Source organism: Benincasa hispida, chromosome 3 (assembly GCF_027475165.1).
Source record: "Benincasa hispida cultivar pf3 chromosome 3, pf3_genome.v1.1, whole genome shotgun sequence".
In the NCBI taxonomy this organism is placed as follows: Eukaryota; Viridiplantae; Streptophyta; class Magnoliopsida; order Cucurbitales; family Cucurbitaceae; genus Benincasa; species Benincasa hispida.
Window position 1 is genome coordinate 54,201,457 of NC_143480.1, and position 14,372 is coordinate 54,215,828.

The 14,372-nt window shown below is 37.0% G+C and overlaps 1 protein-coding gene across 2 annotated transcripts; it reads left to right on the forward strand.

Annotated features, from left to right (window-relative positions):
* Positions 1-964: 964 nt before the first annotated feature.
* LOC120073242 (uncharacterized) lies at positions 965-14,169 on the forward strand. 2 transcript variants are annotated; one of them, XM_039025968.2, is made up of 9 exons: positions 967-1,164; positions 1,514-1,610; positions 3,216-3,363; positions 3,472-3,622; positions 3,718-3,843; positions 3,929-4,009; positions 9,772-9,964; positions 10,060-10,330; positions 13,601-14,169. In XM_039025968.2, the coding sequence occupies exons 2-9, from the start codon at positions 1,569-1,571 to the stop codon at positions 13,846-13,848; spliced, it is 1,260 nt and encodes a 419-aa protein (XP_038881896.1). In that variant the 5' UTR covers positions 967-1,164; positions 1,514-1,568; the 3' UTR covers positions 13,849-14,169. The 2 variants fall into 2 exon arrangements, with proteins under 2 accessions (XP_038881895.1, XP_038881896.1); XM_039025967.2 differs by having other exon boundaries at positions 965-1,610.
* Positions 14,170-14,372: the final 203 nt, after the last annotated feature.

Here is a 14,372-nt window from a genome sequence, read left to right on the forward strand (position 1 = left end):
AAACTTATTTGATTCTTTTGCTTCTTGCAGGGAAAAGTGGTCAGCTCTAGACCTTTGATCTTGGATCGCAAGCAAGATGAAGGAAGGCGACATCTAAAAGAGTATTATTGTTATGTGGAATATTTAGGACTACATAAACATCACCAATAACTATGGAGCACATTGTAAGAAGACAAATATTCATCAGGTGCTCAAGTTTATCGATAATTATCTTTCTTCTTTTCTTTCGGTGCCAATCCATTCCCTTATTCGTGAGATTAGAGAGTCGCACGAGTCAGTAGAGGTCGTCTTTTCCCCTTTGGAATTTTTGAAAACTTAATCTCGATGCTTATTGGAATTGTGATAAAAAGATTTGAGTTCTTGGTTGGTGGTTCATGACTCTAAAGGATCTCCTATTTGTGTTGGGTACAAGGTCACTAACCAATGTTGGCCCATTAAAGCTCTGAAAAGCAAGGTTATCAGATATGCATTATCTTCTCTTCTCTATCTTAGAGGGGTTTGTCTCAAGCTATCATTGTGGAATATGATTCATCAAATATCATCCATGCTCTTAACAAGCCGTCATTCGACATTTATTAAATGAAGAACGTGGTTGAGGGTATGTTGGATTTCACAAATCGAATGGATGTTTTTAGTTTTATTAAGTGTAATTACTCTCGAAATTTTTGTAACTCACTCTTTGGCACGAGTTGTTCTTGATGCTTTTGTCCAACCTTTTTCTAGTTTAGAAGCTTATACAGTTTGATGGAGCTCTAATTTCTCAAATCCGGTATCCCTTGCTCTTAATGAGGACTTGGTTTATTGATTCTTTCTCTTCAACGAAGTTATCTTTCCGAAAAAAAATAAAATAAATAAAAACAATCCTTTCCAATTTCCCAATCAAACACGGAAAAAGAAAGGTCACGTGCAAGTCACGCGCATGATATCTGTAGTGTTTATATTAATTTAGAATTTTAAATTCCGTTCTTCGTAATTCCTTTCCCCCCTTCTTCTTCTTCCTCTTCTTCCTCTCACTCTTATCTCTTCCTATAACGATGTTTGGTGTTCAATCCCATCTGACTTCACTTGGACTCCACTGACACTCTCCACTGACACGCTCCGGCGGCCTTACTCCGCCGCCTCACGGGCGACACTCCCCTTCATCTTCCCTTTCTTTACTTCCGGGTGAGTTTTTTTTTTTTTTTTCCCTGTACTCTAGGGTTTCCAGATTTCACAAATTCCACCTCCTGTATTTCCCTCGATCGCCTCGCGTTTTCAAATTTTTTTTGCCAATTTACTTTCTTCCGGGGTTTAAACCTTCTGTTCTCCCCAATTTCTTTCGGTAATTGGGGATTTCTTTGGAGGGTTATGTGAATTTCGTTCCTGCTTGGAACGAGGAGAAGTAGGAGCTTCTTGTTTGGGGAAGGGGGGAAAAACTCATGGAAGGGAGGAGGATATCGGCGAGTCCTCGGCCTTGTTCTGGTCGGCGTATTTTGGCTAAGAAACGACCTCGGGTTGATGGGTTTGTTAATAGTGTGAAGAAGCTGCAGAGACGGGAGATTTGCTCGAAGCGGGATCGTGCTTTTAGTATGAGTAATGCCCAAGAGAGATTTCGCAACATGCGTTTGATGGTACGTTGTCTTTCATTTTGTATTTTGTGATTTTTTGGCTTTTCTTTCCTACGTTACATACTTGTCTATCTCATTGCCGATTCGTTTTGTTTGGCTACTGGATGATCTGTTTTTTTTCCTCTAAACCCTAGCCCATCTTATAGTTGTTCCTCCTTCGTGGAATGTCTTGGCTTTCTCCAACTCGACTGATAAGCGTTTGGCCGATTCCTGTTTCACCCTTTCTATTTCTGTATATTAGGCAAAATGTTACAAAATTTTACTTACGTTAACTTTGGTCAAAGGGGTTTACCTAGTGCCCTTTCCCATACGACGATGGAACCAAGTAAATAACTTCATAGTTTTAACAATAAACCCTGATAGATTAAATAGAAAAAGTTTGGGATTTCCTCTAGTTTATATGCTGCTAATGCTTCATTTGTAATTCGTTTAAGGAATCTTCTATTACAGATGAACTGAATGTTAATCCAATCTTTTCCTGGCCATATTATTCGTTGCTGTGGTAACATAGGCACTCACCTTAAGGGAGTCACGTTTGCATTATTAACTATAAACTATGTTCCGTTGGTCATTTTGTTTACTGTTTTTACTTATTCACCTCCGAAAATTCCTACTTCCCATAGAAGTTGGATTGTGTATCTTGACGTGGGGTGGATTTCTGTGATTCTGTCACAAGGGATGACTTTATTATTAATGGAGAATTATACTTACAGAGTCCAGTAGTTATCACGCACCATGTTTTAGGTTAAGCACTGAGAGTGACAGCTATAATTCACAATGTTACCATCAATCAATTGACAAAATCCAAGGTCCCCAAGGCCACCGCTTGTTTCTTTCTTGGATATGCTCAGTCCGGGTATAGAAAATATGTAATAGCAGGAAGGATCTGTTATAAATCATAGTTGACCTTATGCTTATCCAACTCATCTATAGAACTTCTTTCAAGGGTCAAGCCAAGATCCTTTGGTCCTGTGGGGTGTTTGCGCTCCTCTGGAGGCTTTCATAATCAAGAGTCCATGATTTTTTGGGATTTGGTTACTTTATTTGCTTTTGTCTGGTCTACTTCTTATTGTTTTATAATAACAGTTTAACTCAAGTTTTCACTGGTTGGGTCTTCTTTTTGTAACCCTTTGGTGTGTGGGGATATCTTATCTCCCACTTCTTTTGAATATCCCTTGTGATAATGAAAAATTTTGTGGCATGCTAAGGTGTATGTTATTCTTAAGAACCTTCAGGGAGAGGATGACGGAGTCTTTAGAGGGCTTGAGAGGTCTTAATGCCCTCATTAGGTTTGACATCTCTTTATGAGCTTCAATAGCAAAACCTTTTTGTAATTACCAGTTAGGTTCTGTTTTACTTGAATGAAGACTTTTTTTTTTTAGTTTGCCTCCTCCTTCAAAGAAAAAAAAAGTTATGCCTTTTAAGATTTGTATATAACATTGGACTGACATGACCGTTCCAAGTAGCTGTTGAGATTATACTTAAAAAATGTTAGTTTGAGGGCCGATATGCTTCTTTCCAAGTAATTGGCATCGGGCTCTTTATGCTTGAATGTCATTCTTTGTAAAATTTATCTGTGCTTTCTATTTAATTATTTAAATGTATCAGGAGGAATATGATACTCATGATCCAAAGGGGCATTGTTCACCAGTTTTACCTTTTCTGATGAAGAGGACAAAAGTAATAGAAATTGTTGCTGCACGTGATATTGTCTTTGCTCTGGCACATTCTGGTGTTTGTGCAGCTTTTAGCAGAGGTAATTACATTATTTATTCCTGAATGAATTTTCTTTAATGCATGCGAAAAAAAATATTATTCTTAAATGAAAATTCCAGAATGACATTGTTGGTTATTTTGTGCACAGAGACAAATGAAAGAATATGCTTCTTGAATGTCAGTCCTGATGAGGTCATACGGAGTTTGTTTTACAATAAGAACAATGATTCACTTATCACAGTTTCAGTTTATGCTTCTGATAACTTCAGTTCTTTGAAATGTAGATCGACAAGGATTGAGTACGTAAAATTCCATTGCTTGTGTTTAGACTGTTCGATCTCTTCAATTAATTGCTTATTATCTATTGCTGATATTTCTTCCTGAAATCTATTAGATACATTCGAAGGGGCAAGCCTGATGCAGGTTTTGCACTTTTTGAGTCTGAATCACTGAAGTGGCCTGGATTTGTTGAGTTTGATGATGTTAATGGGAAAGTTTTAACCTACTCTGCACAGGATAGGTAACCTATTGCCCTCTTTATTGCTCTTTGTTGTATTTTATTATTGTCTGTAACTTGTTTCTTTCTCCCACTCTTTTGTTTCCAGTATATACAAGGTGTTTGACTTGAAAAACTATACCATGCTTTACTCCATATCAGATAAACATGTTCAAGAAATCAAGATCAGGTAATTCTATCTACTTTTCTATTCCTTGGTGCTGTGCTGTGTGATGGAACGAAGAAAATTCAATGAACGAATTTATCTTTATTTGATTCTTCATGATTATTATGAGTAATAATTATAGAAAATTGAGCATAAATTAGAGCGTGGAGATTAATTTCTAGCATTAAGGTGAATTTCTTGATTACTATTAATGAAATATTGAGTGGATGCTTCTCATAAAAAATTGTGAATTGAATCAATTTGTCTTCTTTTTTAGAAGATAATGTATCACCTATGTTATGCAACTCCGCCTAGATGCATATGATAAATCTTATATTATCAACTTACTTTTTTTGTGTATATGTTTTTTCTTTTGTTTGAATTTTTTAAGATGGTGCCGTTATGTGTTTGCAATGGGTCATTGTTTGTGTACATTCTATGCATGTGCTTTTTAGGTGGTGAATAGGAACACCAACACTCTATTTTAGGTAGTGTGTCCATGTTTGATGTAATAGGATTTGGGGTGAATTAGTACATTTAGAATTGGTACCCTATTCCACCCTTAATTCTCTATAAATAGAGAACCCCTCTCTTGTATGGATTAGATTTTGATCACTTTTGAATTAAACTCATTTGGTTTACACCAAGTGGTATCAGAGCTCCAAGAAACTTGGACCAGATGGTGGGAAGATGCCAACTGGTAGTGACCCTGTGACAACCCTCAAAGGGACGGGTCAAACCACTGCCCTATCACCGAAGACATCGACCTGACGCTTGCGGTCAGTTGAAAGCTCTATCAATGGTATCTTTCGCTTACTTGAATGCATGTCCTCGGCACACGATCATATAGAAAAAAATCTTGATTTACCACTGCAACGAATCAGAGAAAATCAACCAAGAATCATTGTTTATCCTTAAGAAAGACAAAATCTGAATGTGCAACAAAAAATTCCTCCAAAAAACATCCAATATTTGCCCGTGGTTATCCAAGAATGACAAAGAATGCAAGTATATCAAAGAAGGTATCACGAAAACAGAGTGCCAACAATTGAAGAAGATGAGCCGAGTAAAGAAGGTAGAATGTGCAAGAGAGAGCTCGTTTTGGAAGAAGACAAAAATAAATAGAGTTGAAGAAGACGACTCACATGAGGAGGAAAACAAGTTTGACCTATCTGTTGCACAACTTGAACCAGACAAGGAGGAACAATCGATTAAAATCGATGGTGGAATTATTGAGAACAAAGGTGCTGCAGAGGTAAAAGAAAACGAGACCTATGGACAATCTGATTCGAAAGAGTTTAAAAATCTAGCTGCAATTGATTGCGAAGCAACGTACAAATCGAAAAAAATTGGGTATTCTGACGGAATCACCAGCAAGGCAGAGGCGGCTGATGAAGGAAATCATCGGAAGCTTTTTGACAACCCAATTGGTTTCGTAAAATTTATACATTTTTTTTTCAAAACCCAGGACAATCCTTCTGAAAGTCCTGAAGAGGAAGGAGAAACCCACACCATTGATAGAGAAGGGAACTTTGTGGTTCATGAAAGAAATTGTCCAAAGCCGGTTGACACCCAATTCACAATCGTACATGAGAAAGAAGAAGTTGAAACAACTTGCGAGGTGAACGGCTTAAGAAACAAAAAAAATTTATAGTCGAATATGAAACAATGTGGAAGATTTGTTTGGAATCGAAAATTTTGGAGTACCCAAGGGAAATCGGCAGCAATGTAGAGGAGATAGAACCAATCAAAACAGATGTTTTTTACATACAAAAACGAAGAAACGATTTTCTGTCGAGATGAAGATGAATTTTGGGCTACATTAATCTGGGATGTATCGCAATTTGCGCAAGACGAGGAAGGAAGATGCGGCAGCTATGAGAAGTGGATGTTTTCATGATTCTTCCACCCATTTTCCTTTTTCTAAAATAACCCTAATTGCCCACAACCCTCTTAATGAAAATTTGGATTCATCAACCCTTGACCCATACATTTTGACCCAAAATCAAACCCAGGTCCAATTTGGTGTCCAACCCTTTTAAATAAAAGCTGCAAGCTGGCCCATACATACACCTACTGAACTAATTAAAATCCAACTCCAATTAGATTTTCTTCACTTACAAAATGGGTCTTCCTCATTACCGAGAATTCTGCATTTTTTTGCAACAGAGGATTTTTTTTGGAAAAATTAGTTCTTGGGTTCATTAGCTTGAATCATGAAATTTGGATATTATTGGTATTGGTTGTTCGGAGATATTTTCGTTCGAGTGACTTACTTTTTTATTTTTACCTTCATTTTCATTTTAAAATTCGAGGACAAGATTTATTTATTTATTTTTAGATTTTGATCATTTTTTAATACAACTCTCATTTGGTTTACACCAATGTAGGACATAAATTTGTTTGGACACTCTGGAGGACCAAAATTGTATGTTGCCCTTTATTTTATTTTCGGTTATGCTGTGATGAAAATTTTGGGATCAAGGTTATCGGAGTAGTACGATTGACAATGTGTCATCTGAGTTAAAATAGAACAAAAGCCATCCGATTCAAAATGCTTGTTTGAATTAGAAATCAACAAAAGGTACTCCATGTTTCCAAAGTTTGATAAAAAGCAGTTGAGAGAATGGGAGGTAAAAGTTGTAATCTTCATTGGTGATTAAAAGAATGACGAAGAGGAAAAGAGGAGATTGAAAGAAGCTGAGTAGAAAAGTGATGTAGGAAGTTGAGAAGTGAAATGGAATGAAAACCATGTGTCATGTGATTGATGATTTGCTGAGGTTATCAGATATGCTGTGATGACAATTATGCGATCAAGGTTATCGGAATTGTATGATTGACTATATGTGTCATGTGAGTGCAAATGGAACGGAAACTATATGATTCAAAATGCTCTTTTGAATTAGAAATAAAAAAAATGTACTCCAAGTTTCCAAAGTTTGATGGAAAGCAGTTGAGAGAATCGTGATTTTCATTGGTGATTGAAAAAGTAATGAAGATAAGAAGAGTAGACTGAAAAAAGCTGAGTAAAAAAGTGATGAAGCAGGAACTTGAGAAGAGATGATTTAATAGAGTTGTCACCGTTGACAGAAAAAGGAAGTTAGGAGTTGAAGCAAGGGAGGAACTAGAAAGTTGAACGTGGCAATTGGTGAGCGTGATCAATTTTGCAATGGGCCAGCTTCAACTTCAAGATAATGGGTTTTAAAAAGTAGCATTAGTGGTTAGATTTCGAATTCCGTTATTTGATTCCAAATCTTCTGAATTAAAATCCAATTTCTCATAAACTAAAATGTTAATAATATAAGTTATTTGAAGTTCATTAATTTTATTTGACACTTATATTAAGGTTTAAGTTATTGTGTAGTAATATTTTTATTTATACATATAATTTTTATATAGTATTAAATACAAACTGAATCGTATGATATGCAATACATTATTTTCATGAAATGATACACATTTTGGTTTACTATCTAACAACCTTGTCTGGACGCATTTTCAATCAATCTGGAGTTCAATGATATTGAATTGATTGTGGCTTAGGTTTTGGGGGTCTAAAGCATAGAGATATTGCCCTTGTTTGATTGGATTGGAGATATTCTTGTGAGCCTCATTCTATTTGGAGTAAGGTGTTAGGATGTATTCTTGGGTCAAATTTGTATGATTGGCACACTGCATGGTGAAGCAATTTTAGTCCTTCACAGAGAGAGGAGGGGAGAGCGCAGTAGCTGCTGAGAGTTCCAGCAATCAAAGTGGCAGTGGAGAAAATGAAGGAGAAGAGAAGGAAGATGCGGCTGCTGCTGCACCCCCTCGTAGAAGATCTGGTGCTAGGTGAGATAATTAGAGGGAAGAGTCAAGTCTTTTGCAATTTGCGGTTTTGAATGCAAAAGTATGCTGATTCTTCATTTTTTTTTATTCTTTGGAGGTAGTCATGAAGTATACTATTTTGAGGTTTAGATGTTGAGATGTTTGTGCCGATTGTGAAACTTGGGGCTGGATGGATGGGAGAATTTTGAGGAAAAAATTGCTCTGGATAACTATTTTTAAATTTTATTCCTTTCTTTCTTTTTTTTCCCCCTTGATTTACTTTTACAAATTAATTTCTTATCTCTGGTTTAAGTTTTCTGAAGTATGGAAGGATGTGGATTTTTTTGCTCCCTTCATTTTGGTATAAGAATTCTCTTTTGGCATTTTCATCGAGACTTTTAAAGGATGAGGATATCGATGTTTCGAAAGTCATTGTTGGAGGGTTTGACAGATCCTTAGTTTGGGAGAAGCTTAGAGTCTTTGGGTGTAACCTGGAACCATGAAGGTAATTTTTGTTTAAGAACCCTGAATGTCTTATATCAATAATCAGCATCGTGAGAAAAAGAAAAGGCCACTCCACGTTGTTGAAGCACCATTGAGGTGCTACCCACGCTGAGTCCACTGCTCATCGCACTCTTTTTGCTGCCTATTTTACATTTGACCACTTCCCCTGCCTATTGCCATCTAGTTCACTACTATGCTTTGCAATTTCATCATGGAATGGGAACTTTATAGCTTGGTGGATAGTAGAAACTTTGTAGTTTGTTAAGTAGTGGAAACTTTTCTGTCAACTAAATTTCATGTTAAGTTGCCAACAAGAGCGTAGCTCAATTGACATAGTGCTTGTACTATCAATCTCGAGGTTTGAGATTCAATTCTCTCATCCCACACTTTAATTACAATTCTTTTGCCAAAAAAAAAAAAAAAAAAAGAAAATTCATGTTAAGTTTACATGTTTAATCTATTATGAAGTTCTCTTTTCTCTCCTTTTATGATGTGTTAAAAATATCAGTGTAAGCATGTATATCTAAAAGGGAAAAATATGTGTTCCCAATGTTTGTGTCATACTTTTTTAGAAATTTACATGTTGCTGCGATGGTATTATGTTGGTGTCTGGGGTAGCGATGTGAGTTTTCAACTTCATTTTGGTTTTAGGGAAGGTCTAACAATAGGATTGTTCTGAGTCATCAAGCGTCAAATACTTTTTTATTTCCATTCCATAAGAAATATAAAGATTGAGATTAATGCCTACTGAAGGCTTCTTGTCCTGATAAAAATATTGCCCTTGTTGTAATAATGTACTGTGCACATACCTTTACATTCTATTATTTATTAGATCTCATACAGGTTCTTTTCTTTTCAAAGTTTGATGAATTCAAGTGCCAAAATAGCAATATTTACCTTTATTTTTTAGTATTGATGTCTGCCTTCCCCCGTTAAGTTATTATATTTTTAAGACCTTTATCTTTATACATAAGTCAAAACGTTCTGGTATTCTTGATGTGGATTGTGTAAAGGGATAACCATCCAGGTTTCCAGCTACCTCATTGTGAGCTAAAGAACTTTGTGTGATTTCCAGAACTTTGTGTGGGGGAGGCACAGTACATGTTAACTGCGGAAGAAAATAATTCAGACTTTTTGGCATGGTTTGTTGCAGTATGCTGCTCTTTTGCAGAATTGTATGTAAACCTAGTGGATACATAAATGGTAGGAAGTGATCAAGATAAATTATTCTTACAAGAAAACGATAAACTAATTAGGTTTTTCCTTTTCTCCCGCTCTCCCTTTCTCATATATATTGGATTATGGGAGCTGATTGTCAAAATAATTCTGGTTGTTTTTGTCGTATAATTAATTTGATTGCAGAATCCTTGGACTATTGAATTTTAAATTCTTCAGCAACCTTTGGGCTATAAGTTAGTTGGAGATAATCATTATGTGTTGATTTAACAATGTTATACTTTCTTTTATTGTTGTAGCCCTGGGATCATGTTATTGATCTTCAATAGAGCCAGTAGCCATGTTCCTCTTAAGATTCTGTCAATAGAAGATGGCACAGTTCTCAAAGCTTTCAACCATCTGCTTCATCGGAACAAGAAAGTGGACTTCATAGAACAATTTAATGAAAAACTTCTTGTGAAGCAAGAAAATGAAAATCTTCAAATACTTGATGTAAGTAAAAATTCTGATTCGTAACTTTTATGAAAAACTTCTTGAGCTGATTTGTGAAGTAATTTTAATTTTATGGATGCTGTCACATTTTATAGGTTCGTAATGCTGAATTGATGGAAGTTAGCAGAACTGAATTTATGACCCCATCGGCGTTTATCTTTCTGTATGAAAACCAATTGTTTTTGACATTTAGAAACCGAACTGTGGCTGTCTGGAACTTTCGCGGGGAGCTTGTAACTTCATTCGAGGATCACCTTTTATGGCATCCGGACTGCAATACCAATAACATTTACATCACCAGTGATCAGGATCTCATTATATCTTACTGCAAGGCTGATTCAGATGATCATTGGATGGAAGGAAATGGTAATTCTTAAGCTTACTCTACATCTAGAATAGATCTTCGGTTCCACAATTGATCAATAGATATAGCTTATGTGGTTATCTGAAGAGCTGTAAATTTGTTTCCATTGGCCAACTTGAAATTGTTTTATGATAGTTGTGTCTTATCATGTATGGACGTCAAAATAGTAGTGAAAATGTTAGGTGTCCAAGCTAATGTACTACCTACCTAAATTATACCCAGCAGAAATAGCAACCCAAACACACAGACAATGTGTATGTAACTAGTCAATTCTCTAGGAGATGACTCTCCCCTTCCTCTCAAGACGCTCTTGTACTATGCACACAGCCCCACTGCCAATTCAGCGTAACCATTTTTCCTACCATGTCCTAATTTACCTCTTTTAGAATACGTTTTTACAATTAGAGATCTTACATTACCCCTCGAGTTCAACACCACCTTGTCCTCAAGGTGGGAATATGGAAACTGCAAAATAAACTCAGCTGGCTCCCAAGTGGCATCCGAGGGCAATTGCCCTCCCATTGAATCAACCACTCTTCTAAAGAGGTATATGAATTCTCTTGCAGCCCAAGAACATCTTTAGGCCCCTTTTTTTTTAATTTTTTTTTTTTTAATTTTTTTTTTTTTAATTTTTTTTTTTGGAAGAACAAAGGTGGTTGTGACTGTAAGAAAGTCGTTAGACCAAGAACCTTCTTCAACTAAGACACATGAAATACTTGAAGTGTTTGTAGGTAGCTCAAGTTTGTAAGCCACATTTCCTACCCATTCTAAAACTTTGATGATCCAAAGAATTTAGGGGAAAGTTTTTCACACCTTCATCTGGCCAATGATTTCTGGCGATAGAGCCATATTGAAAGTAGTATTGATATGTATAGGATAGGTTGTTTGTACCAAAACTGGATCGAATAAGCCAGTTCGGTCCAATTCATCAGTTTGGATCGATTTTTTAACACCTCTACTATATAGTGTCCATAGTTACTGAGCCGATGAACGACCACAAAGATGTTGTATCTTGACGATTTTAGAAGGCCTTCAATGAAATCCATTGTTATACTGTCCTATATTCTATGGGGGAGCAATTAAGGGTTGTAGGATTTCTACTGGAGAAATTGATTAGGCCTTGTTTCTTCAACGAACACTGCATTTGTCCACATAACTTGTTCACTGCTGTCTTCATGTTCTTCCAAAATAACTCTCTCGTCAGCGTTGAGTTCTGATACATGTGTAGAATAGTCGGTATTAGAGTGGAGTTGCTGGACTAACATTTGCCCTTTGTACAATAGACAACCTTGGTGCAATGAGAGACAACCTTGGTGCAATGAGAGATTTAGGATGGTTATTGGCATAAACGACAAACTCATCAAGGATTTTCTGCAACTTGGGGTCAGATTCCACTTCACTATGTACAGTGACTACATCCATGATTGTGGGAGCTGTTGAAGTGGTCAATTGAACTGTTGGTGGCATTCGCGATAAAGCATCCATTGGTGCCATTTTAAAAAATAATAAAATATCTGACACGCCAGCTGGCATGTCGGGCACGTGTCGGAGGCGTGTCGGGGCGTGTCGGTGTCCGACACGTGTCCGACACTGACACTTGACCATCTTAGGAGTGTCAGTGCTTTATAGTCCATTGCTTTGTTCAACAATCCAAGCTGATACACTCTCGAAATCACAACCCAGCAGCTTGGTCAGCCACTTTTGTTAGCCTGGTGGTATTCCCCTCTGTTCCAGCAAGTGCGTCAATGATCTTTGAATGCCTCCATTTCTGCATTGACAACATTATGGTCAATTCCCTTTCATACTCGGATTTCATTCTTGCTCAGTTGGACACAGTTTGGCTAAAGGAAGGCAATGGGTCGTTGCTTTTGGGTTAACACTGCATCCACCCTTGTGGCTGAAGCATCTGTTTCAACCACAAAAGGCAAATTAAAGTCAGGAAGAGGAAGTATAGGGGAGAGTGATCATTGCCTAAAATTTGTCAAAAGTTGTCATTGTGTCCTTTGTCCATGTGAGAGATTCTTCAGTGTACCTGCAGAAATTATACCCATCTGAAATAGCAATCCCGAGACACAAACAAGAGAGCCAAGAGTTTAAGAGAGCACTGATATCGAGGGTTCTTCATTGTACAGTGCGTTACGTATTCAAAGGGAATTAACGGTCATTCGCTCGAGTCTCGACAATGTAGGCAACCAGCCAATTCTCTAGGAAATTACTCTCGCCCTGTTCTTAGGCACTCCTGTCTCTAATTTTCCCCCCGATCTTTTCCCCCTAAACCCCTACAGAACCCTTCCCTCAAAACAGACCGCACTAAATACACGATCCCTGCCAACTCAGCATAAACGTTTTTCCTAGTCAGTTCCTATTTTACCCCTTCTAGAATACATTTTTACAATGGGAGGTTTTGAGAATAAATCTGTACTAAATTCTCTCGGGGCAGTCAGTTTTGTGGTATGATAATCATGGAATGGTGGATTAGAAATGTTTTGAATTCAAGAGATATGGTGACTTTCTTTTGGAAAGTTTCTTTATATCTCTTATCCAATTAGTTTTAAATGGGATTCCATTGTACTACTCGTCATTATTTAGGGTCCCCTGCTCGATGAGTGCTTGGATTGAGAAGTGGATTGCCTGTGGGAAGGGGTGGGGGTTCCTCCATTTTGTCAGAGGGGGAATTGTTTCCAAGCCTACTTCTTTGAGGGGATTACGTATTAATTTGCTTCTTTGGAATGGGATCTTCCTTGTAAAATAGCCATGGCATTTCCCCTGGAAATCCAGGCTTCTCTGCCTCACTTTGTGGCACGGATGCTTGTGAACAAGTATGGTTCTTTATCCATCGAGTCTCTAATAGTAGGGTCAAAGGTACTTTCAGGAACTTGTGAAAATCCTTTATGGGGATCGATGCACAAAATTTTCCTCCCATGTAAGGTTCCTTTTCAGGGATAGGTTGTTGATTTTCTTCTGGGAGCATTGTTCCTTGTCAGAGGAAAGAAGTCTCTTTTAATGTTTCTTTCCCTCACTTTATCACCAGTCCTCAACAAAGTTTACGCCGGTGGCATCTGTCCTCATTATTTCTAGTGATGCTCTCTCTCTTTGAACTTCAATTTTTGCTGGGTTTTTGTCGCATCAGGAATCTATGGAGATTGGAATTTACTAGTTCTGTTTTTTGTGGGTGTGTGTGTCTGGAATATATTTAACTTCGAAATAGAAGTTGGGTGTATATTCCACCACTTTGATCATCTCTTGACTTGGGTGTTATTTTTTCGATGCAGCTGGTTCGATCAATATCAGCAACATCTTGACCGGCAAATGTCTAGCCAAGATTAATGCAAGCAATGGAAATCCTAAGGTCGACGATGCCAGCAGCACTGGCATCTCGAGAAAGCAGTGCAACTCTTCACAGATGAGAAACACAGTTGCGGAGGCTTTGGAAGATATTACTGCACTTTTCTATGATGAAGAGCGTAATGAGATATACACTGGTAATAAGAATGGTTTGGTACATGTGTGGTCTAACTGAAGACCTCATTTTTTTTTTCTTTTTTCTTTTTTCTTTTTCTTTTTTTCTTTTTTTCTTTTTTTCTTTTCCAATTTCTTTTTCTGAAGTTTGCTTTGACATTGATCAAACTGATGATTTGGTGATGATGAAAGGCGGTTCATATGGTGTCAGCTCCCTAATGCAGATTTGATGGTAGAATAATAGGTTGTGTTAGTTAGTTGAATAGAAAGCTTTGCTTGCATTGTAATATTAAATAGATTTTAATGTGTTATGTATACTGTTGTAAAAATCCACCTTTGCTTTATGAGAATAGTCAACAATTTGAGATTTCTCTCATTGAAATTTGGTTGTCATTCTTGTAAAGTGCAAAACTTGAGCATTAGAAATTTTGGTGTGTATTTTCCTTTTAAGGTTTCAAATGAGACTTTAGTTTCTTAGGCTTGGGGAATATTTCTGAATGGTCTTTTTAAGTTTAACTGACAGACAAAAGGATGCATCATAATCACTTTGATTGATCTTATTTTACTGGGAATTATATTAGTTTT

Excerpts from the sequence above, each read along its gene's own strand:
- LOC120073242 (XM_039025967.2), top strand. The coding sequence starts at position 1,419 with ATGGAAGGGAGGAGGATATCGGCGAGTCCTCGGCCTTGTTCTGGTCGG. Across the intron at positions 3,364-3,471 it reads TTGTGCAGCTTTTAGCAGAG|AGACAAATGAAAGAATATGC; the intron begins GTAATTACATTA and ends TTTTGTGCACAG. Across the intron at positions 3,844-3,928 it reads ACCTACTCTGCACAGGATAG|TATATACAAGGTGTTTGACT; the intron begins GTAACCTATTGC and ends TTTTGTTTCCAG.